This window comes from Brachyhypopomus gauderio, chromosome 6 (assembly GCF_052324685.1).
Source record: "Brachyhypopomus gauderio isolate BG-103 chromosome 6, BGAUD_0.2, whole genome shotgun sequence".
NCBI classification, from domain to species: domain Eukaryota; kingdom Metazoa; phylum Chordata; class Actinopteri; order Gymnotiformes; family Hypopomidae; genus Brachyhypopomus; species Brachyhypopomus gauderio.
In genome coordinates this window covers 11,981,035-12,004,419 of record NC_135216.1, presented here as the reverse complement: position 1 = coordinate 12,004,419, position 23,385 = coordinate 11,981,035, and the positions used below count along the sequence as shown (strand labels likewise).

Here is a 23,385-nt window from a genome sequence, read left to right as displayed (position 1 = left end):
TCAGTTTAATATGAGAAACTTGATGCCAGTTAAAGTGACTAGGAAATGTTTAATAATAATAATAATAATAATACTCTGTATTGGTATAGCACCTTTCAAACATACATGCAACTCAAAGTGTTTTATAGAATAGACAAAAAAGAAAAATGTTAAAAGAAATCAAACATAATAAAAGAATGTAATAGAGTAACAAATTATAAGATAATATTGCAATAAAGAAAGTAAGATGGCAATTAGAATAAAGTTGGAGTTTCTTAATTAAAAGCAGATCTAAACAGGAAGGTGTTGAGACTCTTCTTGAAGTTGGGCAGAGATAAAATGTCTCTGAGCAAGCTGTTGCAATCTAAAAGATCTCAGAGCACAGGGGATCCGCCCCAGAGACCTCAATATGTCCCCTAAGTGTATTATTTTATGCAGTAGTGTTAACAGTATGGGTTTAACCTAAATTTTAGAAGAAGGGGTTTTGGGAAGGGGCAAGGAAGGTCACAGTGATCCTGGCAACTTCGTTGTGGCAGGTGGGGTGGATGCTTTCTCTTTGTGTTCAGGAGAGTCATTGGGCGAAAGAGAGTCCCCACAAAACCGTAGGATGGAGGAGGGCCAGAGGTCAGAGGTCCAGCACCAAACCCTTCTGCAGTACCAGGGCAATGGCGGGGCCCTGATGAGAACTCGGACAGCAAAGCTACGGCAAACCCTATGTTGTCCCTCACTGGCGGTACTCAAAGACTATCATTTCTGGCTGGAGAATATCAAAGTCTGCACAGAACTGTTCTAATGACTGTACAATGCGGCAAGCAGGCCACTAAACACAGGTTCCTGAGATCAAAGACTGCACCTGTTAACCTGTGGAAGAGACATTACAAATGCACTGTTTACAGACAGCAGACACCTGATGCACCTGAAGTCCACAGTCTGGCCTCCACGGTTGCTATCTACAGGGGTTTCCTGAAGTCTCACTCATGAGCCGCGAGGGGCGTCCACTCCCAGTTCATTTCCTGGAAGCCAGATCACTTTGATTGAACCTTTGTCCTGCCACCCGACCCAGTTTGTTATATTGTTGTATGACATAGGAGGGGATCCAATTCATGGGAGGAATTTGAAGAACAGCTACAGGATCAGGTAACCTAGGTTACTGGGGCCTGAGGGGCGGCAACCCTGCAAAGCTGAGACATGCGCAGCAGTGCTGGTAGATAATGGGAGATTCCGCCACTCCACAAATCTAATTATCTTCACACCCTGGTCACATGGGTAAGGAGTAGGTAAACATGATGGGAAACCAGTACAACAAGGCATCGGGTAACAACTAACTTTCTGAGTGGGAGCTAATTTAAATCTTGTAATAACTAGTGTATTAAAATAACTTCATTTGACTAGTATTTTCCATCTCAAAGAAGGACTTATTTTAAGTTTAAGGACTTAAAGTTTAATTTATTAAACAAAAACAGACATTGGCATAGGCTGTGGACTTAGCAAATTACTGATTAAAACTTATTACTCTTTTTAGAAGTTTCTGAAATACATTCCTGAATGATATTTCAGTAAAGGGGGAGATACACCTGTTAGAAAACACCATGCACACAGCATGAAGCAGAGGTTGTACGTACAGAGTGACAAGATAACAAAAGGGGGTAAGCTGAGAGACAGAGGCAAATAGGAGCACATTAGATGGTTTGCAAGGCAGACCACAGGACTAAGAGCTATGTAAAGTACAGGAAAATTGACCCCAGAGAAAAAATTTAAGAAATAGAGTACTTAAATAAAATTTTATTATTAAAATAAAATAGCATTGCTGAGTAAATATGGTAAGAAATAAGGAAGTCTGGAAAGGACAAAATGGGAAACGAATTTTATAGAATCAATTGATCAAACCAGTGTTAACTGAGGCACACAGGGTAGCACGTGGGTAGAAATAAATGAAGAAAAATTTTGGTTAACTGATGGCACCTATACTGACGTAATAGCAGTCTGGACAGAGTAATGTAATATTTGAGACATGCATAACAGCTGTCATGCTTTAAGGAAAGGTCTAAGCAGGCTCCCTGGACCAAAGGAGCTAAGATAGGATATTATAATTCTTTGTTAATCACTCAGTGGGGAAATTTGCATTGTTACAGCAGCAGAGAATTGTGTAAGGAAATACACATATCTAAGACTATGTACAAATGCAATGAATATAGGAGATGACGTTCAGATTGACTACATGGGTATAGAAATACCAATACGGGGATTAAAGTATTTGTTAGTGACTGAGGATAAATTCTCAGGTTGGGTAGAAGCATTTCCACCAGGGCAGATGACTCGAGGTCAGTCTGCAGAATGTTGATAAAAATTACTGGATACTGCACCATTGTTTACTAAATTAAGTATGCTCAGATAATGAGATGCACTTTACTAGCTAGGAGCTAAAATTTGTGGAACAAAATTTGGGTTTGAGACACAAATGTGGGTTGGTTTATCATTCTCAATCTCAGGCTAAAATGGAGATTATAAATGGTAAGTATAATGGTAAAGGTAAAGGTATGTGCACAAAGGTATTTATATGGTTGGCCAGAAGATCTTCAGTGAATTTTGTTGCAGGATTCACTTCGTTTGAGCTCATGACAGTGAGAAGTTTTCGGGGGTCCCCCAATGCGCTTGCGAAACCTGACAGGTACACTCGGGGTCGTACAAGGAAGGCTATAGTGAACTAAAAAAAGTAATTTGTGAAGCTTATTCTGTCCAGGTACAAGGAGAGGAGTCAGAACCAACGGACCTGTCACCAAATGGGTCCTGCTTAAGGTCATCAAAAGAAAGTGGTCAGAGCCCAGGTGGACCAGTTCATGCAAGGCCACTAAAGAGAACATCACACGCTGTCCGATTGAAGGGCAAAGGAGAAACGTGGTACCACCTCAGCCGGTGCTGAGCATCAGAACCAGCGCGCCGAGATACGGAGCTCTCAAACGACAGGTCAAAATAACACCTGAGAGCGGAGGTTCAACAATCAGGTAGTCCACCCTGACCTCCTTCGCGGGATAAGAAGATAATCTTGCCTCCAACAGGGCAGAAGAATAGATGATGCTGCAGTAAAAGTTTTGTGATGTATTTGGATGTTCAGTAATATTGTCTAATGTTGTTTTACAGGCCTTGTGTAACATTGTTTATTTGTCTATATGTTTTTGTATTATTATTGAAAGTAGTAGCAATGTGATTGTTAGTATTTAACAACATGTTAAAGGACCTTACAGGGGACTGCCCCCTGTGCATATGGATCCATGGTGGGTCAAGGCCAATATTGTTGTAATAGTAGCTGCATAACTGAGATCCCTTGGAGAGTTTCACATAAAGCTTTAGGAGTTGATAATCATACTACTGGCCGGCTGGGACGGCCATTTAGCAATAATAAAGTTCAAAGGTAAGCATTATTTTTCAGCGAGACGCACATCGTACCAAGAACCTAGTTATTCTGTCAATAGAATTGGGATGTTTTCATCTGGAGTACTGGCACATCTCTAGTACAGGTCATGTACCGTATATCTAGTAATAGGAGTGGGCCAATCGGGTTAAGACCCTTTAGGCCTAATTAGGATAAACATAGTATGGTTTAGACCTGCCCCAACACTGGGACCATCACTGGAAAATACGTCAGAAATTAAGATATAAGGCATTCATGGATCAGATTATACTAAATGGACACGACAGCAGATAATTGAATTGACTGTCTTATTATGTCTGTGTTAACTTCTGTGGGAATACTTTTGACTTATGATTACAGGTGAATGTTGTTGTCCAATGTAGAAGAAGCTTAGTTGGAAGCTTCATCAGCAGTAAGATTGAGAAGCAGGAACCACAAAGGTGTTTGGGTATGATGTCATAGTTGGAGTCAGAAGATGAAAAGGTAGTTTTGGATTAACTTAAAGTTTGATCTATTTAGAGATCAAAAAGGGGGAATTGTTGTGATTTTCATCTTAATCCCTTCATAGTTTGTTTACATTACAGTATTGAATCAACAGCTTATCATAATTTATATATTTTGACAAGCCATAAAGTATTAATCAAATCTCTAATATTAATTACTATATGTTTTGCTTACATTATATTAAGGATTAAGTTGCTTGTTAGTAAGAATGACTGTGTACGTGCTTGTGTGCCACTTCCAATACTCCATGCGTTTGCAGTAGGCTAAAAATGGGATGTGTGAGAGGAGGCTCACTGTGACCTTATGTGGTAAGGCCAGGTAGTAAGACCTCGCTTCCAGAATAGAGACAGCTGTAGGTTAAACTATGGAATGTGCAGTTCCTATGTTTAGAAAGGAAAGCATATATAATGGTGAAGAGAGCAGACAGCTTCAGAGCTGCACATGGGGTGACATGATTAGGTAATGTGAGCTCTCCAGAGATCTCTGTATTTAATTAATTAATAGGCCTATGTGTATTTTTTAATAAAAGGCTAAAGACAAGACTGGTAATGTTTTCTTTTGCAATCAACGAACACGCTGCGCTGAGGTAAGAAAAGGTTAGCGCGACAGTGTTCACTGACATTTTATGTTCCCCCCCCCCTCAACAACTTACGTTCCCCCCCACTCAACTTATGTTCCCCACCCCCCCGGACCTCAGGTCACAGCTATCTGCCAAAATTGGACCTCGGAAAAATTTAGTTGAGTACCCCTGTTGTAGGATTACGTGGGCCTATGTTAAGTGAGCGAATGCACACACACACAAACACACACAAAGTGTCCTGGTTTTCCCAAAGAAAAATATGGTGACCCTAGTTTAACGTGCGCTGTCTGTGCGATTTTTGTGTTAATAAAAGTGACGTTGTCCATAGAACGTTTTTACACAAAGGTACAGACACTAAAAAAATCAAGTTCAACTCAAGTGAACCCAACATATTTAATTGTGTTGGGAAAAAAAATCGTTATCCTCAGTAATTGTTATTCAAGTTAACATGAATTATTGTTTCAAATAAATATCACGAAAAAAAAGAAGGTTGAATATATTTATAATCAGAATGACAGGGTTCATACACCTTTTCCAATGTCAAATTCAAGCACTTTTCCCCAGTACCTTACAGCTGTAGTAAATTACACATTTACAAAAAATACATGCATACTCAAAAGATTCATTAGCTTTTTATCACATTAAATAACTTAATGCTGATTGGTAACAGCAGAAGAATAAGATTGTTGGTGTATTCAGCTAGCTATCTTAATATATGCTAACTAAAACGCTAGCTATCTTAATACATGCTTAAAATATGTGCTAGTCTGGTTAGGATTTGCACCAGTAGCTAGCTTAGCTACCAGGGTAGCATATATAGTTTATTATCAAAACGCAAAATCCAGGGTTGCCAACTCTCACGCATTGAGCGTGAGACACACGCATTTGACCGTTTTCACATGCTCTCACGCCACACTTCCGATATCTCACGCCGAAAAAAAATATCCAATTTATTTACCTCAGATCCACAAATATGATTCAATACGTTACTAGTTCGCTAGCTCTGGCGCCATCCACCGGCGATATAACACTGAATCTGTGTCCATTTTACGCCCCCCCCCCCCCCCCCCCCCCCGCTCAACAAAATACACTCGCCACCGGCTCCAAGTTAAAATCTCACTCCAAGCGAACGTCAAAAGTTGGCAACCCTGAAAATCTTAACGTCTTCACGTGCTCTCAAGTTTCCCGCTGAATTATAAGAGGTTGTTCATTTCTGGCTCGTAACTATTCAGTCACAGTTGTTGTTCATTGTGTTACAATAGCAAGCATCTTCCAGTACAAGTACAACATACCAATACTTTTCAAACCTAGAAAATGCAACATTAAAATACAGAATGGTACATACAGAATACAATATGAATCCTGGAACAAGGTGGAGAAATTCTCCATTTCCCTTGAGTTTTGCTAACGTTAGCTTATTTTTAAAAATTCAGATTTTGGAGTAGACAAAACAGTAAAATTATCTAAGCTACGTAGCTAGCTAACTAAGATAAAGCCATACCACTACAATTAACCTGGCTTAGTGTAACCTCTACAGTTAGGTAATCTAACAAAACACAACAGTATTTTTATTTGTACTTTGTCTTCACCATTTAAACACTGTAACATTTCCCTACTTACTTCAGTCAGCAGGCACAGCGCATGCGCAGATTGTTCTTCAGTAACAACTTTTCTAAATGTGATTTTTAAGGTGGTCCTTAAATGTTGTGCAGAACAATACATTTAGAGTTGTGTTCACATTCATGGACGAAATTTAGATTTCATAGGTGGGGGGGACACACATGGCTTGAGAACTGGGGTGGGGGGGTTGGGTTTATCAAAACCGGCTTTGGAAAAAGTGCAGGGGACATGTCCACGCGTCCGCCGCATTTATCTCATTCAGCCCAGTCAACAACTATTTAAATTCGAACTTCAATTCTTAAGTTGAATTGTTGTTGGGTGACTTGAATTCTTTATACCCAATTGAATCTGATTCATATGGAAACTAAATAATGCCTTCAAACAAGAAGCAGACTGTGGAAAAATGGCCTTACATGAGAGCAACAGTATTTTCACATAACATGTAAAAATGCTACTTTTCATATGAGAGTGTCTCCTGGCATTATTGGCCCATGGTACATTATTATGACTCTAAGCTCAAGCATGGTTCTATGTCTGTTGGTTTAATTCTGTAATGGAAGACCTTAACTAGAAGGACAGACAGAATACTGGCCATTAGCACAGCATCTCTCTCAGAGCTGGTGGGTACTCGTCCTTGTGGGGGACACAGTGGAGATAATGGAGGTGTCTGAGGTCAAGTTGCTCGGGGAACTCTGGCCAAGTAGGGGAGACACTCTCCTGAGCAGTGTGTCTGATTTTCGTTGTACCACTCATTAGCCATTGTTCACGATTTCTCATCTCACCCATACGAACTTCCATCGTCATCTTGGCATGAAGCTGACCTGCATCGATGTCAGTAGAGAAAAAACAGATGACTCACAGAGTCACTTCTGAACAAAAAGTTTGAGGTGACCAAGAGCTCAGACCAAGGAAAGTATATATAAAATAGCACATACAGACACCCTGACCAGCCATTTACTAACAACAAAAAGATTGCTACTTATTTGCACTTAGGTTATTTTGACATTAGTAACTCAAACTCCTTGACAGCACACTAAAATCACAAGATATTAAAACATGCAGACATACTCTAACCAACCTTTTGTGCCAGTGATTGTTTCCAATGGAAGTACAGTATATTATTGCATAAAACAAACAAAAAAAACACTAGTTATGTATTCAGGCCATCTAGACAAGTGTTACACAAACTTTAAAACATTCTAGCTGAACTATTTTCAAAGTTCAGATAAAAGTATACAAATTCCAGAACCTGCAGTACAGTGATGACAACAACTATATAAATAATGAAATGCCACTCCATATTATTGAAGAAACACCTTTGTCTCCTTTTTCTGTTTTATAATGAAAGTGTTGAGCTGAGAATGCCTGGGCTTTTCTGTGGTGTTCTGTAGTAAATTCCAGTGCATAGCATAACCATTCCATTGGTTGATGAGGTGTTTTTTTAGCAGTCAGAGCCACAGCTTTCTGAAAACACAACATGCCAATACAAAAGTACATGGCTGGGGGTATCTCTATTGCCTTTCATTATAGACTGAGCTCTGAGTGTTGTTAGGATCAAACCAGCCAAGTCTATTCAAAATCATAAAGTCATTATGCATTCTGTAGTGTGTGTACCACATGAGGGAGAACAAAGTTGTAGATCTAACTGTCTACAGTACTGCAAGACTGTGAAATGGGATATATCTTACACCAAAGTATTTGAAAATATATTATTTGTAATATTTAATTATTTAGAACCATAAATATTAAAACAGACTAAATTTGGATTGTATTTTTTTTTAGATTTTTAGAATCAGTTTACATGCGTAGCTTTGTCATTATGCTTGAATCAAATGAATCATTCTAATTCCACATTGACTATTCAGATCAATTTACAAATTCAGAAACCAAGCTAGAAGTAATATATTGAAAGAACACCCACCGATTATGTTTTTATTTTTTTATTCAAAAAACTTCAAAATAGGTTTCAAGTTCAAGAAAGTAGAATAAGCTTAAACACAATGCAAAGCATCATATACAGACGGATAAAATACATTTTATATACTGCAGACAAGCCATGTTGAGTATTACATATGTACAGTATGTAAACATCTATATACAACATTTTTTTTTACATTTACAAAAAAGCTTTGTTTCTGTTTTCTCTTTGTATATATATAGATATTTTTTATATTTCCCACTAGCATTTGTACTACAATAATGAAAAAAAAAACATTTACAGATCTGTCAATCCATTTTCTCTTTTTTATATTACAAATGTATTTCCATAAAAATATATCTCTGTACAAAAAGTTTTTCATTTATTTGTTCTATCTCCTTGTGAAATTCACGCCAAGCTGGTCCGCTCAGGTACACTCATTTTTACACTTGCGTTTCAACAGGTCCCTTTTGGTCAAGGAGCACATAACCGCAGTCTGACTGTGTTCCTCCAGACTTTGGCTAGGCGGAGCGTCCACTAAGTCGCTCAAGGCTGGCCACTTCTCTCTTGCTGAGTGGAGAGGACTGCATTGTTTGGATGTTCAAAATGAGAAGGTCAAAACAAATGGAGCGCAGGATCCTGAAAGTTGCATACTAAACTGTTTCAACATATATCTCAGTAATTTACTATAATTACTTCATCTACGGAAGAATACATACTCTGGCCATAAAAATTCCATCAATATATGTTACTGTATAATTCAAAATATATTGAAAAATATGGATAGTTATATTTTCTCTGGGGATATTTTAAGATTTAATTAAAGTCATTATTTGATTAATTTTCTTTTATGAGCATATGAACAGGTCATTATTATTCAGGTACAATGGGCAATACGAATGTAAAGGTATTTAGCTACAGTGCAGGAATTTCAAAACAAACAAACCTGAGATACATTCGATGTAGTATGGATAATTCCACTTTGATTGCTACTTCTTGAGTGTTATTAAAATTACATCTGGGGCTGAAATTAAATAATGAAAGCACAAACAAAGAAATTGTATTTCCTTCACCATAATGCAAAAGACATATTAACAAATTGAAGTATTTCGCCAACAGAAAGAGGCTTGAGAAACAGAATCAGTGAGTTTCACTCTGGTGAGAGGATCACGGAGGATAAGCAGTCCCCTCACAGTTCACCAGGGCAGACAAATAAACCTGGCTCAAGATGATAAAGAGAAGCCCAATGAATGAGCTTTCACAGCTGCGGAGAAATATGTGGGGTCTCTGGCATGTCACTGATCCCAAAACCTGCTCACCTCCTCTCAGTCTCAGTAACTTGCTTCAGAGTGAGAAAGCTAAGTGACATCATGGATGACTGATAAGGGAAGGCGCTTGTTGAAATGGAACATGGCTGTTTCTAAATGGCAAAACTGATTAGAAAAAAAAAATCTTAAGTGAATTTAATAGGTCAAAACAACACAATGCAAGCAGGACACACCTGCCTGCTAATTCTAAGCAAAGGTCATCAGCGCCTGGTGCTAACATATAGCAAGAAACTAATGATTAGAGCAATCATACACAAGGCTAAAGGAGTAAAACATGTTTATTTTAGGGAAAATTCTAATGAGCAACAGATCGAGTTGAAAGGTTTTCACAATGCTATGGCCTGTTTACTCCATGATTCTCTCCCATTATATATGTTTATTTGTCTTGGTCTACGTAACATAATGAACTCTTAGCCTAACATTGCAAAAAGAAAACCAGGGACCTTGAAATGTTTTCTTTCTTTCTTTTTGGACATACACCAATGTACAGCATCGCAATTGTAAATGGAGCTAGAAGAAAACTGTGTCTTCAGTGGGCAGGTGTTAGGGAGAGGCACCGCGATGCTGGTGTATGAATAGATGGGCAAGTATGCAAGAAAGGAGGACCCTTGCCGGCCCTTGTTTAAAATCAATACGTTTCTTCCTAGGAAATTATTTGCTTAGGAAATTATATGCTAAATATCATCATAGAATGTCAATGCTAAATCAGGTCATACACTGTATTTCATCTTTGCTTCAGCAAAATAGCCATTGAATGTATATCAGGGAAAACCTGCATTTACCTTTGGAAACAGGTTGTAAGGGCTACACAGCTAAATGCCATGGATGGAGATGCTATTCAACTCAATAAAGCAATTTAAAAAGAAGAATAAAAAAATCAGGTGAATGGCAACAGGTTTAAGACAATGTGCCTGCCAACTGCTTCGCCTGTGAAATCACAGGGGAAATACAATCTTTGCTTTTTCCATTAACTGACAATTGAAACAAGTACTGAGCAATATTATATTCGCTTAGCTGAGATAAGCTTCAGATTTAAAAAGTAACATAATTGTAAAAGCAATTACCAAAAGAGAAGTGAGACAGATTGAAGAACAATTCATACACTTCTTTCAGAAGCTGTTTTCCATAGCAAATAATGTCAGCATTTTTAAACACTCATTGGAAACGCACGCCAGTGACAGTAGGCACTACAACATTAAGGGTTTTGAAGGCTGTACAAAGCCAAAAAACAGGCAAATTCATGTAAAAGAAGTGAATGCCACTTCCAAACGACTATACCATGTTAAATGTATTTGTGAAGCTTCTGCGTGACATTGTGGTCATCAGCCGTAGTCAAATATCTATAACGCCATCTGGCTGATATGAGAGAGGAAGATGGGCCCGGTGAAAGGATGACACTAATCCCCTACACAGAGCAGTTTCCTATCATTCACCATTCCACCTAATTGAGAAGACATCATTTTTAGTTGGACACAGATCTTTGCATGCCCATCGTAGCTCCACTGCCAATGTCCTCTGATTTGCTGAAATTCTTCGGCTTTGACTTTTCCTAGAGGCTCCTTTCCTGTACAATCCATTTATGTGTTTTGTTGTCGCCCTTCATTGTTTTGTTCGTTTGCTTGTGTTGAGGAAAGTCAGCTTTGAAGAGAGACGTCAGCAACCATTTCAAAAGGAAAGCAAAGAGACTGAGAAAACAGACCTCAGCAGCCCTCCGAAGAATTCACAACCGCCAGATAGCCGAGGAGTAGCGCTTCCACATGCTGCCTGCAGGCCACAGCACCCAACGCCCCCCTTCACTGTTCACTGCAGGACATTTACATACCAGTGAATGGAGCTCAGAACATTCACCGGAGAGTAATGAGGGATGGCAGGGGGGGGAAACAAGCACTCAGAAGGGTCACGTGAGGGACACGTGTCATCTGGGCCCCGAATCCTCCTGTACATGTTGAACACCCCCCCACCAAAACAAACAAACAAATTAGAAAAACCAAAACATAGTACACAGAAGATCACTTGCCTCTAGTCAGCCTTGTATCACCCCCCCCCCCCCCTCCTCTCAACCTTTCACCATTTCCTTTCTCTCCTTTAATATTCTTTGTGCTCTGCTCAAGGGCACGTACTGGCTCTCCAATCTCACCCAGATCTGCGAAAAGCTGCAGGGCAAAGCCTCCATTCTCCAGACTGGAGCAAGCGCAGAGTAGCGCTAATGACGGTGCAATCCTTGTCTTCTAATAAGCCTCAAAATCTCATTCTACTCTAATTCAGCCTCTGTGGCTTCAAGTAAAAAAAGTTAGAGGAATCGACAGTGAAAATATCAGCCAGAGAGGCGCAGTAATGCTCTTATCTGCTCTTATCTGTGATCTTCCAGTGCATGGGGGAAGGAAATCAATGCAAAACTGCACCCTCCAAGAAGAAAATGGAGAAAACCAAAGACGAAGCTCAGCCTGACCGAAGCGATGCTCTCATCGCTTCTGTTCAGAGCGTGACTGTCCACAAATCCTTGTTCACCTAGAGGACACAGCACACGGCCCAGGTAGCATCTTGCTACTTTAAACCCAGTATGAAAATATCCAACTCCCCGTCTTTCTCTTTTTTTGGCAAGAGTCGAGTGTCACAGTCATCCCTTCCATCATGCCAAAGTACCACAGGAAGCTCTCCCCAAGAAAAAAAAGAACACAACAGGGAGAACAGGGGGAGTTTCAGGTAACAAACACCACCGTGGACGTCTCCAAGAAACGGTTGTGTCTTCCTGTTACGTTCTTTTTGTTGTTGTTGTTGTTATTTCCTGCTTCAGCACCAGGAAGTGACCTCTTCTTGCTATAATTAGACTATTTTAAAAAAATGAAACCTAATTTCCATTCGTCCCTAACTTCCATTAGTGCCTCAGCCCAAAGCACGAAGCCTGGTCCTCCCTGGTGGGGTGGGGTTGAGGTGGGGTCCTTTCGTGCAGGCAGGGGGACTAACTGGGCCTCAGCCTGTGAAGTTATGGATGAAAGCAGTAGGGGTGGGAGAGGTGGGTTGTTAGGAGGAAGAGGAGAAAGAGAAACAAGTCAGAGAAACAGAAGATGAAGAAGCATGAGAAACAGCAGAAGCACCTGTTATTGTAAGCAATGTTATGAGCATTGCTGAGGAGATTTTTTTGATCATGACCAAGAGGTTTTCTGGACTATCCAATTATAAAGAACACTGTCCAGGTTCACACTCATGGATTTGGTTTGTTCTTTGTTTTTTTGACTCTCTTTTTCCTCACCTCAGCATGTTGATGTGTTTTATCCATGGATAAAGCCAGTGTGAAAATCTCTATATTCAAGAAATTCACTGTTTTTCATGTTTTGTTTCCCCCTCATATGCTACAGTACAGCAAACCACGTGCTGAATCGGCAGTTTGTGACATGATGGCCAAAATCTCCATCATACAAGGCTACTGAATCATGCAAAAGATTCAGTAGCAAAAGTGAGTGCTATGTCTGCCCCTGAGGGTTTCGCCCCCTACACACAGCACACTACAGCACACTTTCATCTGTTTGGCTATGATGTTTAATGTCACGCAACTCTGTGCCTTCATATTAGATACAAATATGAAACAGCAGCAGGAGGAGTTTGTTGGGGCAGTGTTGCACAGGGCACTCCCCAATAATAAAAAAACACGATTTTCATCACTGGGGATCTGACTGCGAATGTCACCATGTAGCTTTGGTTTAACCATAAAAACTTCAGTCTAAAGTGTGTTCGAAGTTTTAGTTTCGGTTAACCATTGAAAGATACATTTGACTCTGTATGGAATTCTGTATGTGCTTGAGGACTTACTTGTGGAGGAAGCATGGGCTATACAGCTGTGCAGACTGTGCTGACCGTGAACTCAGACTCGTTGGCCATGATGTCTGTGGGCTGGATGTTACGGTCGTACATGGGATTTTCAAACGTTGCTCTGCCGTTGGTGTTCTCGTGGCCTGCGTAGCCATTGAAGGGTACTTTGGGTCTTTTCCTGATGAGCAAAAAACAGCATTACTAAAACTTTGACTGAATCATCATTAATATCGAAGAGAGACACACACTGTTTATGACGAGAACAGTGTGCTGAGACACAGATTGATTAGGCAGGGGGCACCGCACCTGCTGTGGTAGCCTGCTGCTTTACCTGTGTTTGTAGAGGTACAGAGCGAATCCTGCTATAATCATGGCTATGAAAGGCACTAAAATGGCTGCTGCCACTGAACTGCTGTTAGACGCAAAGTTGTAGCCAGGATTCTCCCCATTTGGGTCTATGCCCTCTGCAGAAGGGACACATAAAAAAGAAAAATGTAAAAAAAAGTACAAAGAACCATTACGGGACTGTGTAGTAACAGAACACACACTTTTCTCCTGGAATGATTTCAACCACACCAGGGCATGTCCAATTTTTACTCAGCAGCTCATTTGAGAATCCATTATTTCTAGAAGATAATATTTCACACTTCACAGATTTAACACAAGTGGAAAACTTGGTGACAATGCTTGTACTCAAATTAATCAAGTGACAAAATGAAAAACAAATAAATAGAACAAGAAAGTGTGTTCTACATATTTCACTTACTTCAGTAATAAACTTAACAGACAAACATGGGGAGGGGTGTCTAACTCCATTATTCTTTTTAATTATTTCTATATAGACAGTAGTAAGATGAAGGGGTTTGTTAATTTTTAATTTAGTACACAGTGCCTCGATAAACAAAAAGTGAGTGGTAATGCACCTGTTCAGACAATGACAAAAACCTCCCTTATAAAGTAAGAGCAAGAAAGAATGGGAGGTTCAGTTAGCTTAATTAGCAAGTGTGTGAAATCTACAATGAACAAGACAATGCAGCAATACTCGTATCTGTCTGGAGACAGAAGTGAATTCTCCTACTGATTAGACATAGTGTAGATCTGTCTTTGTTTGTGGATTTTACAGAATACCCCATACTTTGGCTTCCATACGTCATCCATTGTAATCGTGTAGATATCATACAGCAGACACAGACATGGAATTCTCTCTCCATTCCTGTCCCTCTTAATACTTTATAACAAGAAGGAATTGCTTATGAACAGTGCTCTCAGTATCTAAATAACCCCCACTGGCAGTGTGAGCTGACTACTTATTAACCACAAAGTGTGAACACTATCCTGTATGGTGACAATGGGTGTCTCTCATGCAGGATGTACTGGGCATAATCTATAGAAAACACAACACAAAGCTGTCTTGACCGCCACCTGAGATTAACCACGAACCTGATCCTGAGAATAACAACGAACCTCGTCCAGAGATTAACAACGAACCACATCCAGAGATTAACAACGAACATGATCCAGAGAATACATAAAATGGTTCCACCTACAACTTGGTCATCAAGTAGTAACATGCAAATGAGTAGAAATATATACCTAGTCTCTGAAGTCCAAACTGTCCAAATCCTTTTCCTCTAACAAATCCTTGATACACAAAGGAGTTAGATGAAGGCATATATGACACCTATGGAGAAAAGTGAACAAACAATTAAAGACCTCATATTATAAAGTCAATACATTTTCCAAATGTCAAGAATGAGCTGCTGAAAGGTAAAACGTGTCAGTGACGTGGAGTACCTTTTACATCTGACATTTAATTTCAAACCCAACTCATTCCTTATTCTGGTGCAAAACATGCTCATATTCACAAACACACACCAGTTGGAGCACACGCGCACACACACCAACACAAGCCCTCATGACCCACACTTTTAATTACATTTCCCAGCTGCTTGTCTCTGGTGCGTTTCAGCAGAGGGGAGACGTCTGGCCCCGATTACTCGGCAATGATTTAACTGACGTTTTAATTAAAAGAGAAACTTTCTCAGCTTTCCTATCCCCAGGAGAGGTGTGTGTGCGTGTGTGTGTATGTGTGTTTGTGGAGTTCAGGGTCTGGCCCCAGAGATGTTAGCAAGTAGCCCTGTCTATAGTGGAACTGTGTGTGTAAGGAGAGCTGTAGCTTTCAAAGAATGAACTTGACTAGGAGCAAGACAACATCTCCATGCAAAAGCCCTTTCAATTAAACAAAACCACACACAAAATTACAGTCTAACCATCTGATAAAATTAATCTGACACTTACTTCAACAGCTACCTAAATAATATAATTGCATATAGATATACAATTTTAAGTCATCCAATTTTATGTGATAAGATGAGATAGCTTAAGGCAGTACACTTCAAGAATATGTTCTGTCATCCTCCCTATTTAACATGACTGAGCTTGATTAATGCTAAACACACAGACCTTTCTTTTTATTAAGGTCACTGAGTTCACCAACCTTTGTGTGGATTTAAAGATTTTTAGAGGTGTAGCCAAGGATGTTGAAACAAGCTAAATTATGACCTTAAGGCTCTATCTCTGTTAACTAAACAGTCCAGATTAGGGTTTATATAACATGGCAAACTTCATATATACAAGGACAATATGTTTAATCGTAGGGTCCCATCATGTATGCATCTTCTTGCATCCCACAGCACACTAATCAATATTATGTGCGTAGTTATGAGAACAGATACACTGCATGAATGAATATCTCATATCAGTGTGCATATCCCCACATCCTCACACAATCACCAAAGGCACTTTATGCTGTGGTGAAAACACCAGAGCTACACATTCAGTGTAATGGTCTTTAAACATGGATAAATACCAGTGTGTGGCATTGCATGGTGACTGTCTTTATACATACATGAATAGGCCCCTATAAGTTTATCAGTATACAGAGAAGTGCTTTTGCTTATGGTTGTTTCTCTGTGGGAAGAGGGAAAGGTTTAACTGCTCCACTTTCCACTTTAACTGCAGCACTGGGTCTATTTTGTGCCTAGCACTTTATACACTGAGTTTCATCCCCCTGACCTTTTGTGCAGTGACGTACAACATAAAGAAAAATCGGTATTGATTGTTTAAAGGCCACGCTGGAAGGCCAGTAGTCCAAGAAGTGTAAAGGTCAGGGCGTTGTGTCTTTATACAGCCTGATCCTTTGACCTTGAGTAACACATTTAATAAAACAAGCTGACTATTTTGTTTAAACTCTGTATGTCCTGCAGATGCATTTAGCAAACATGATTGAGTCAGCTATAAAATACACACTTCTAATAGTCTTTATCTTGTCTTTATCACAGAACATGATGCTCACTGTCACCCTGCCAAAGCACTCCGTCTTGTGACAAATATTAGCGGGACATGTACAGGGGACTACATACATGCCCATCCAGTGCCCAGTTGTCGATTTTGAACTTGTTAACAAAGATCTCCACTGGTCCTCGGATCTGGTGGACCTGCAGCAACAGGTGAGCCTCCTCTCTCTTATAGGTACCTGCATGGGGGAGACATTCAGTGAGCTTCAGAGCCATTTAGGAGAGCAGGGAGCAGAGTGCTAAGAGTGGTACAAGCCCAAGTCTTTCAAGGAGTGAGGCAAGTACACATTTATTTCCTGTGGTGGCATCAGATGAGAAGAGCAGGCAACTGTGTGTACGTGTGTGTGTGTGTGTGTGTGTGTGTGTGTGTGTGTGTGTGTGTGTGTGTGTGTGTGTGTGTGCGCGTGTGTGTGTGTGTATGCGCGAGTCTATTGTTTGAAAGGAGAGAAGACTCACCGGCCAGATTGAGCTGTACTCCACTGTGGTCCATAAGGGTGCCATTGACACGGTTGCTGAGCGGTTCAAAAGCAGTTATACTCAGCATGGCTGGCTGCTTCTTCCCCAGGTACTCATATGATCCCCTCCACAGAGAGTTCTTAGCAAACACTCCGCTCGGCACTGGAAGAGAAATGGAGGGAGTAGTGTAATTACGTTATATTTATTTCTATTGTCTAATGGTGCTGTAAAATGCGAGCCTACCCTGAAGCTTCGTGTTAGGTGACTCCTGCACAGTTCCAACTGTTTTCCCGCTTGGTCTGTTATCAGCTGTGGGAGAGAAAGGGAACATTACTGGTAGAAATGAAATTACATTCAAGATTCAATCAGCTGAATCCAGTAAAAGCCAAACACTTCCTTAAGAACTTTTAGTTACATGCTTGCTTAGATCCCAAGCTGCCAAAATTCTCCTTTAACCATGACCAATTTCAACTAAGGCAATTATCTATTAATTAGGTCTCTATTGTTTGTATAACTTTTATCCCCTAAAACATGCTTGGTTGCACTTCAAGCCATCTGGTGAACAGTATCGTTGAAGCAATCGTTGGTAGCAGATTGTAGGTCTGGGAGTGTTTCTAGGCGGCTAGGAGGAAGTGGTGCAGGAAGCAATACATCTACCCTTATAGTCATGGTAGGGGCTGGACTTTATAAACTGTCAGAAGCCTGAAGTTACTCTTTGTCAGCTTTCCCAAAGGTGCTGTTAATATCCCTCCACCGTGAAAGACCAGTGGCACAGTCTTCTCCGTATGTTTATAGCTTAGCTCTAAAAAAACTATCAGTGCCGTATTTCATCCTTATTTCAGCTTAAGATCCATCAAAGCCATAATTTTCGAGTACTGCTCTCCTTTCTCTAGGCACAGTGAAAAAGACAATTGTTTGTCTGATATTTTGGTCCTTTTGTTTATGTTAATTGCCATGTGTGCTGAATGGGTTGCATTCATGAGTTGGGCGTTTGGTGCATTCGGAGCACTGCAAAAGCCCATTTGTGGCTAACCAAATCAACCCCTTGCACTGGGCTAATCAGAGCGCTAGTATGAAATTCCAATGATGGCATGATGAATTGAGTCCTCTGATGGTGCCAGCCTTTTAAGACGAAACAGGTGCACCCATCCATTCATCAGCATTAGCAGGAGAGAGAAATCTGCGCAATTAGATGTCGGATATTAAGGCAGTTGTCTTTGTAAAAGGGGAAAAAAGACCTCTGATGCAAATGATTCACGTGAGAATGAGCACAGGCCACTGGGCCCATCGCCGCCCCCTGCTGGGCCTGTAGCTGCCCCCCCGCTGGGCCCGTACCTGCACACAGCGGTGGCTTGCCTGTCCAGCTGCCGTCAGCTCTGCACGTGCGGTGCTCTGAGCCTCCTGCCAGGTAGAAGCCATACTGACAGGTGTAGATGAGAGTGTAACCCAGGGACGGCAGCTCTATGGCCCTGGCGTCCGCCTGGGCTGGAAGCTCAGGCTGGTTACAGTGATGAGCTGGGGGTGAGGAGAAGACGTGAAAGGAGGGGAGGGGAGCAGAGAGGAGTAGAGACCAGGGGAGGTGAGGAGAGATGGGGTGAGGAGAAGACGTGAAAGGAGGGGAGGGGAGCAGAGAGGAGTAGAGACCAGGGGAGGTGAGGAGAGATGGGGTGAGGTGAGGACGTGAAAGGGGGAAAAGAGATAGGGAGAGGTGAGGAGAGGGGAGGGAGGAGAGGGGAGGATGGGGTAAAACGAGGTAAAGAAGAGAAGAAAGGAGGGGTGAGAAAAGGAGTAGGAAATAAGTCAGCGTAAACTCACACTGCAGAGGCTCAGAGTTCTAATGGACTGACATATCTTGAATACAAACATAGTTTTGCATTATTCATCAGCTGTGTGAGAAATACCTGCATGAAACCGAGACAGCAAAAATAAATAGCAAAACAACGTAAAGTCAGGCACATTAAATGAAGGCAGTTTTATATCAGAGACAACATTACTTACCTATGCACTCTGGCTGCATGCCGCTCCAGGTGAGGTTTGGGAAGCAGGTCCGGGAGATGGACCCCAGAAGCAGGTAGCCCTTTCTGCAGCTGTAGAACACCGTACTGCCAATCTGAAGGCAAAGGCACCATTTCACTAAATAATATGAACTTACGAAGAGCTGGTCACATTTTTTCCAATGTGATGTTTTTTGGTACCTGGTAACCCTGGGTGTTGTTTTGATGTCCAAACAGGGGTGTTCCAGGATCCACACAGCTGGTGTGACTGGGATCTGAAACATTGTGCCACATAAGAAATCAATAATGCTCATTCATAACTTCAGTCAGCTGACTCCCCACAAAGGTCACAACAATCAGAAATAAAATGCAATAGATATAAATTTTATTATGTGACTGATTGTGCTGGACAAAAAAAAATTCAATTTAAATTCTACACTGATAGTATAATTCAACCCCAGTCTAGAAAGCCAAATCAGCAGGTTTTAGTATATCAAATTGCATATAATAATCCGCAAGTAAACTGTTCCGCAATCAAACTCTCTCAACCCCTCACCTATACAAGATGGCTGTGTCCCACTCCAGGTTCCATCGTACTGGCAGTATCTCCGTGCAGAGCCGACCAGGACCAGAGGTGGTGAGCAGGAGAAGGTCACGGAGGAAAGATAAGTGAAGCCTCGGTCCTCTCTCCGCCCCTGAGCTGGGATGCCTGGATCCCCGCAGAACACCGCTGCAAGAGAGCCAATCCACTCCGTCACATGGGTTATAAACTGTGGCCTCATACGTTAGCGTGGGCAGGGTTGTTGTGAGCACGACTTACGGAAGCACTGTGGTTTTTCACCACTCCAGTTGCCCGAGCCCTGGCATGTGAGCACGGTGGGCAGAGAGAGCTGGTAACCCTGGTTGCAGGTGTAGCTAATGCTGGAGCCCCACTGGAAGTCCGTCCCCATCACCTGGCCATTAGGGATGTTGGGAGGTGCCCCACACACAATAGCTACAACAGAAGATGGACAACCGCTTGGAAAACAATGGCAAAAAGAATGTACAGCAAATGTACCCATCCCTAGGCACGGTGAGTGCAGAGAGCAGTGTGGGCTCCAGGCCTCTGGGGGGAGCCGTACCTTTGCAGACGGGCTTGGTGCCGTTCCAGGTGCGGTCCTTTGTGCAGAGGAGCGTGGAAGCCCTCTCAGCGTCCATGGTGAAGCCCGGTGAGCACTGGAAGCTAACACTGTGGCCATAAGTGAAGTCATTCCCAAGCCTAAGACCGTTGGCAGGCACACCTGGGTCTCCGCAGTTAATAACTGGATAAAGGAAAGATAAAGAAAAAATGACTGAAGGACAAACACACATGACTGCAAACAGCCGTTTTTGTACGTTATTGTACATTTCACTACGATATACGGCCATTTTATTAGCACCATAAAATAAAGTTTGTCATACTGAGTCAGTTTTATGCTGTTGCCCCTATAGCATATATCATCTCAGTTTAACTCAAACAAAGGCAGTTTTCCTCCATAAAGTGTCAGCAGTTGAGACGGTAGTCACAGTAGTCACAGCAGCTAACACAGTAGTCACACTCATCACAGTAGTTAAGGCAGTAGTCACTTTCTCCAGACACCTGCTCAATGAAAGAAACTCAAGTACCCTAATGGCTGCTGGTGACCTCCATTATTGCAGAGCCTGAGCTGCCCCCGGTGAGTTGCAGGACTGAGGCTACCCACACCACCTGGTACTAAGGAGATGGACAAGGCTAATCTTTCTAATACAGTCAGTGTAGGTGTCTGATGGCCAGAGCTGATATAATGCTGAGCACTGCTTCAGTCCGGTCACACGGTCTCTTCACCCTTAGAATATACATTTCTGTAAGGTAACAAGGTCTGTGGGAGCTCTAGCATACTCTGGGTGGTGAGCTGTAAAACTCTTATGACCCAGCTGGAGCTGGTGGTGTCCGGGGGAGTGGCACCTGTGCACTCGGGCATGTCTCCGGTCCAGGTGCCGTTGACGGTGCAGTGGCGGGTGAGAAGCCCTGTGGAATAGTAGCCCTCCCTGCATGCATAGGTAATGGAGCGGGAGAAGACCAGGCCATCGTGGTACTGGATGAGGGCGTTCCGGGGGGTGCCAGGATTGCCACATGACACCACTGTAGGGGAGAGAGAGTGAGAGAATGAAAGAGAATGAGATTTAGAGGAGAAGGACATGAGCAAAGAGGGAGAATGCTGACAGGCCAAACACAATGAGGAATGTGGCGATGTCCACCTAGGGACATTTATCTGCTCTTGTGCATGTTCGTGCGTTTGACAAGAAAGCTAGTTCAAAAACAGATGATTCAACACGGTATTAGAGGTCTTTAGCAGATCAAGGGCACAACCGTAGCAGGAATCTGGAAAGCTAATGGAATATGCCCCCTGGTTTTAACCTGTATTCAATCACAGCAGTGCCAATGAGCACAGCATGCTGTTTCCCAAAGCCAGTCTGCTCGGGGTAGAAGAAGGGGCAGGTGGGGCAGGAGGGGCACCTTGTGGCCATCCTCCCAGAACCCCTCATTGGCACGGCAACAGCAGGCAGGGAAAGAGCAAAGGCCTCCAGAACCACACCAGAACCACACCAGCATCCCCTGAGCCCCAACTGTGATTAAAACCTGCACCGCCTCTCCGGAGGCCCGAGATGAACTTACCCATTTACTCTGCTTCAACAGATCTTTAGTCATTTGGCTTTTAGCTTGTGCAAAGGTTTACTGCAAGAGCACCACCCATGGAGAGTGGGCTCCTCCTGTTTGACTGCGGATGAAGATGGCCTAGGGCTCTGTAGCACTTCTCATAGCAACTGTATTCTTTTATTAGCTGGCTGCCTCTGCTATCTGTGTCTGTACATAAAGATATTATAAGGATTTTTTTTTTATCCATCACACGTTCCAATATTTCTTAGGGCATGAATCAAAGATGTGTGTGTGTGTGTCTGTCTTGATCTCTTTGTGGTCTTCAAAACAATAGGATTGTATGTGGTATTTATAATGTACATATATGGATGGAAAATGAAGGTCTTATTGATTTCTTCTTTAAAGTCATGCACATGTTGTGAGGATAGACTACTAAACTAACACTGTACCACCTTGATGCACTGGTGAAGATTACAATGATCCAACAGCTAAGTCAATATCACAGCACACACACACACACACACACACACACACACACACACACACACACACACACACACACACACACACCCACACACCCACACACGTATGTGTACAGATAAATATATTGATAAATATACACATGCAAGTGTATATATGTTTATTGGTACAACAAAGCAAATGAATAGTGAAGCTTGTAGTTTATAGACATATGAAAAATATGAATTTTCAAAAGCACCTTCTGGCCCTTCCTCCAAATAAAAGGAAACAGCTAAAGAAGAGAGAGAAATGGCAGCCGTGCCCCCTTGGGTAATTAACCTGGGTATTTCTGCTCTCCTGACATCCCTCTGTCCACAGGCGCTTCACCCAAAGAGGCGTGAGCAGAATGGCAATGCAGAAAGAAAGAGTGTGAGAATGGAATACTCTGTGTGGAGAGATAGAGGGTGGATGAAGCACAGGAAAGAGAGATAATCAAGGTGGCGGGTGGGGTGTTTAATCAAGACCCATTATAGTCTCCAAGAACAGGGGCTCAGGCATGCTTGCCAGGGATTCACAATCCAGCGAGTATAATTTGCAAGTGGATTGGGGTTAGAGGGCAAGTGTGCCCCCCAGGTGATATTGCGCCTTCAGAAAATTACAGTAAAGCTTCAGAGGATCAGTGCTTAATACAGGGGGAAGATCCACGCCTGGTCTCTCCTGCTCACTCTCCTCCCCTGTTGTGAGATATTTTGAGCAAAGCCCTTTATGATGCAGTAATAAGGCATTAGCTGAGTGTGTGTGTAATCTCCGAGGTCCTCCGCTGTGAGGGTGTGGCACCGCCACGTGGCGCTGTCCTACCCAGCCAGACCCACACCGCTCTGGGAGCCACTCACCTTGGCATTCGGGCTGGGTGCCCAGCCATGTGCTGTTGGGCAGGCAGCTCCGCTCCGAGGAGCCCCGCAAGACGTAGCCCGGCTCACAGCTGAAACGGACCACGCTGCCGGCCGAGAATTCCTCTCCCAGGCGAATCCCGTGCACGGGCACGCCAGGGTCACCACACCGACCTGTAGCATCACCTGGGGCAGCGTGCACGCACACACACACACACACACACACACACACACACACACACACATACACGGCATGTTTTGAAGAGAAGTAGACACAAACTTAGATTACTTAAATCAAGTAAAAAAAAGCTATTACTATATTATAACTATTACTATTATTATTGCTAACTAAAAAACACTATTACGGCCTTCGATCAGTTTCTCTAACCCTAAACTGATTTCTCATTGAACTTTGTGTGTGTGAAAGGC

General features: G+C 42.1%; 1 protein-coding gene across 1 annotated transcript in view; it reads right to left on the bottom strand.

Annotated features, from left to right (window-relative positions):
* Positions 1-8,032: 8,032 nt before the first annotated feature.
* csmd2 (CUB and Sushi multiple domains 2) overlaps positions 8,033-23,385 on the bottom strand; it is a 204,109-nt gene continuing 188,756 nt past the window's right edge. Inside the window, exons 57-71 of the mRNA XM_077008705.1 lie at positions 22,960-23,142; positions 20,915-21,091; positions 20,073-20,252; positions 19,772-19,945; positions 19,508-19,681; positions 19,153-19,226; positions 18,956-19,067; positions 18,293-18,472; positions 17,201-17,266; positions 16,958-17,119; positions 16,568-16,680; positions 14,739-14,826; positions 13,477-13,609; positions 13,146-13,323; positions 8,033-12,313 (exon numbers count right to left, since the gene is read on the bottom strand). Of these exons, the coding sequence (XP_076864820.1) occupies positions 13,164-13,323; positions 13,477-13,609; positions 14,739-14,826; positions 16,568-16,680; positions 16,958-17,119; positions 17,201-17,266; positions 18,293-18,472; positions 18,956-19,067; positions 19,153-19,226; positions 19,508-19,681; positions 19,772-19,945; positions 20,073-20,252; positions 20,915-21,091; positions 22,960-23,142 (1,976 nt within the window). The 3' untranslated portion in view covers positions 8,033-12,313; positions 13,146-13,163. The remainder of the gene's footprint in view (positions 12,314-13,145; positions 13,324-13,476; positions 13,610-14,738; positions 14,827-16,567; positions 16,681-16,957; positions 17,120-17,200; positions 17,267-18,292; positions 18,473-18,955; positions 19,068-19,152; positions 19,227-19,507; positions 19,682-19,771; positions 19,946-20,072; positions 20,253-20,914; positions 21,092-22,959; positions 23,143-23,385) is intronic.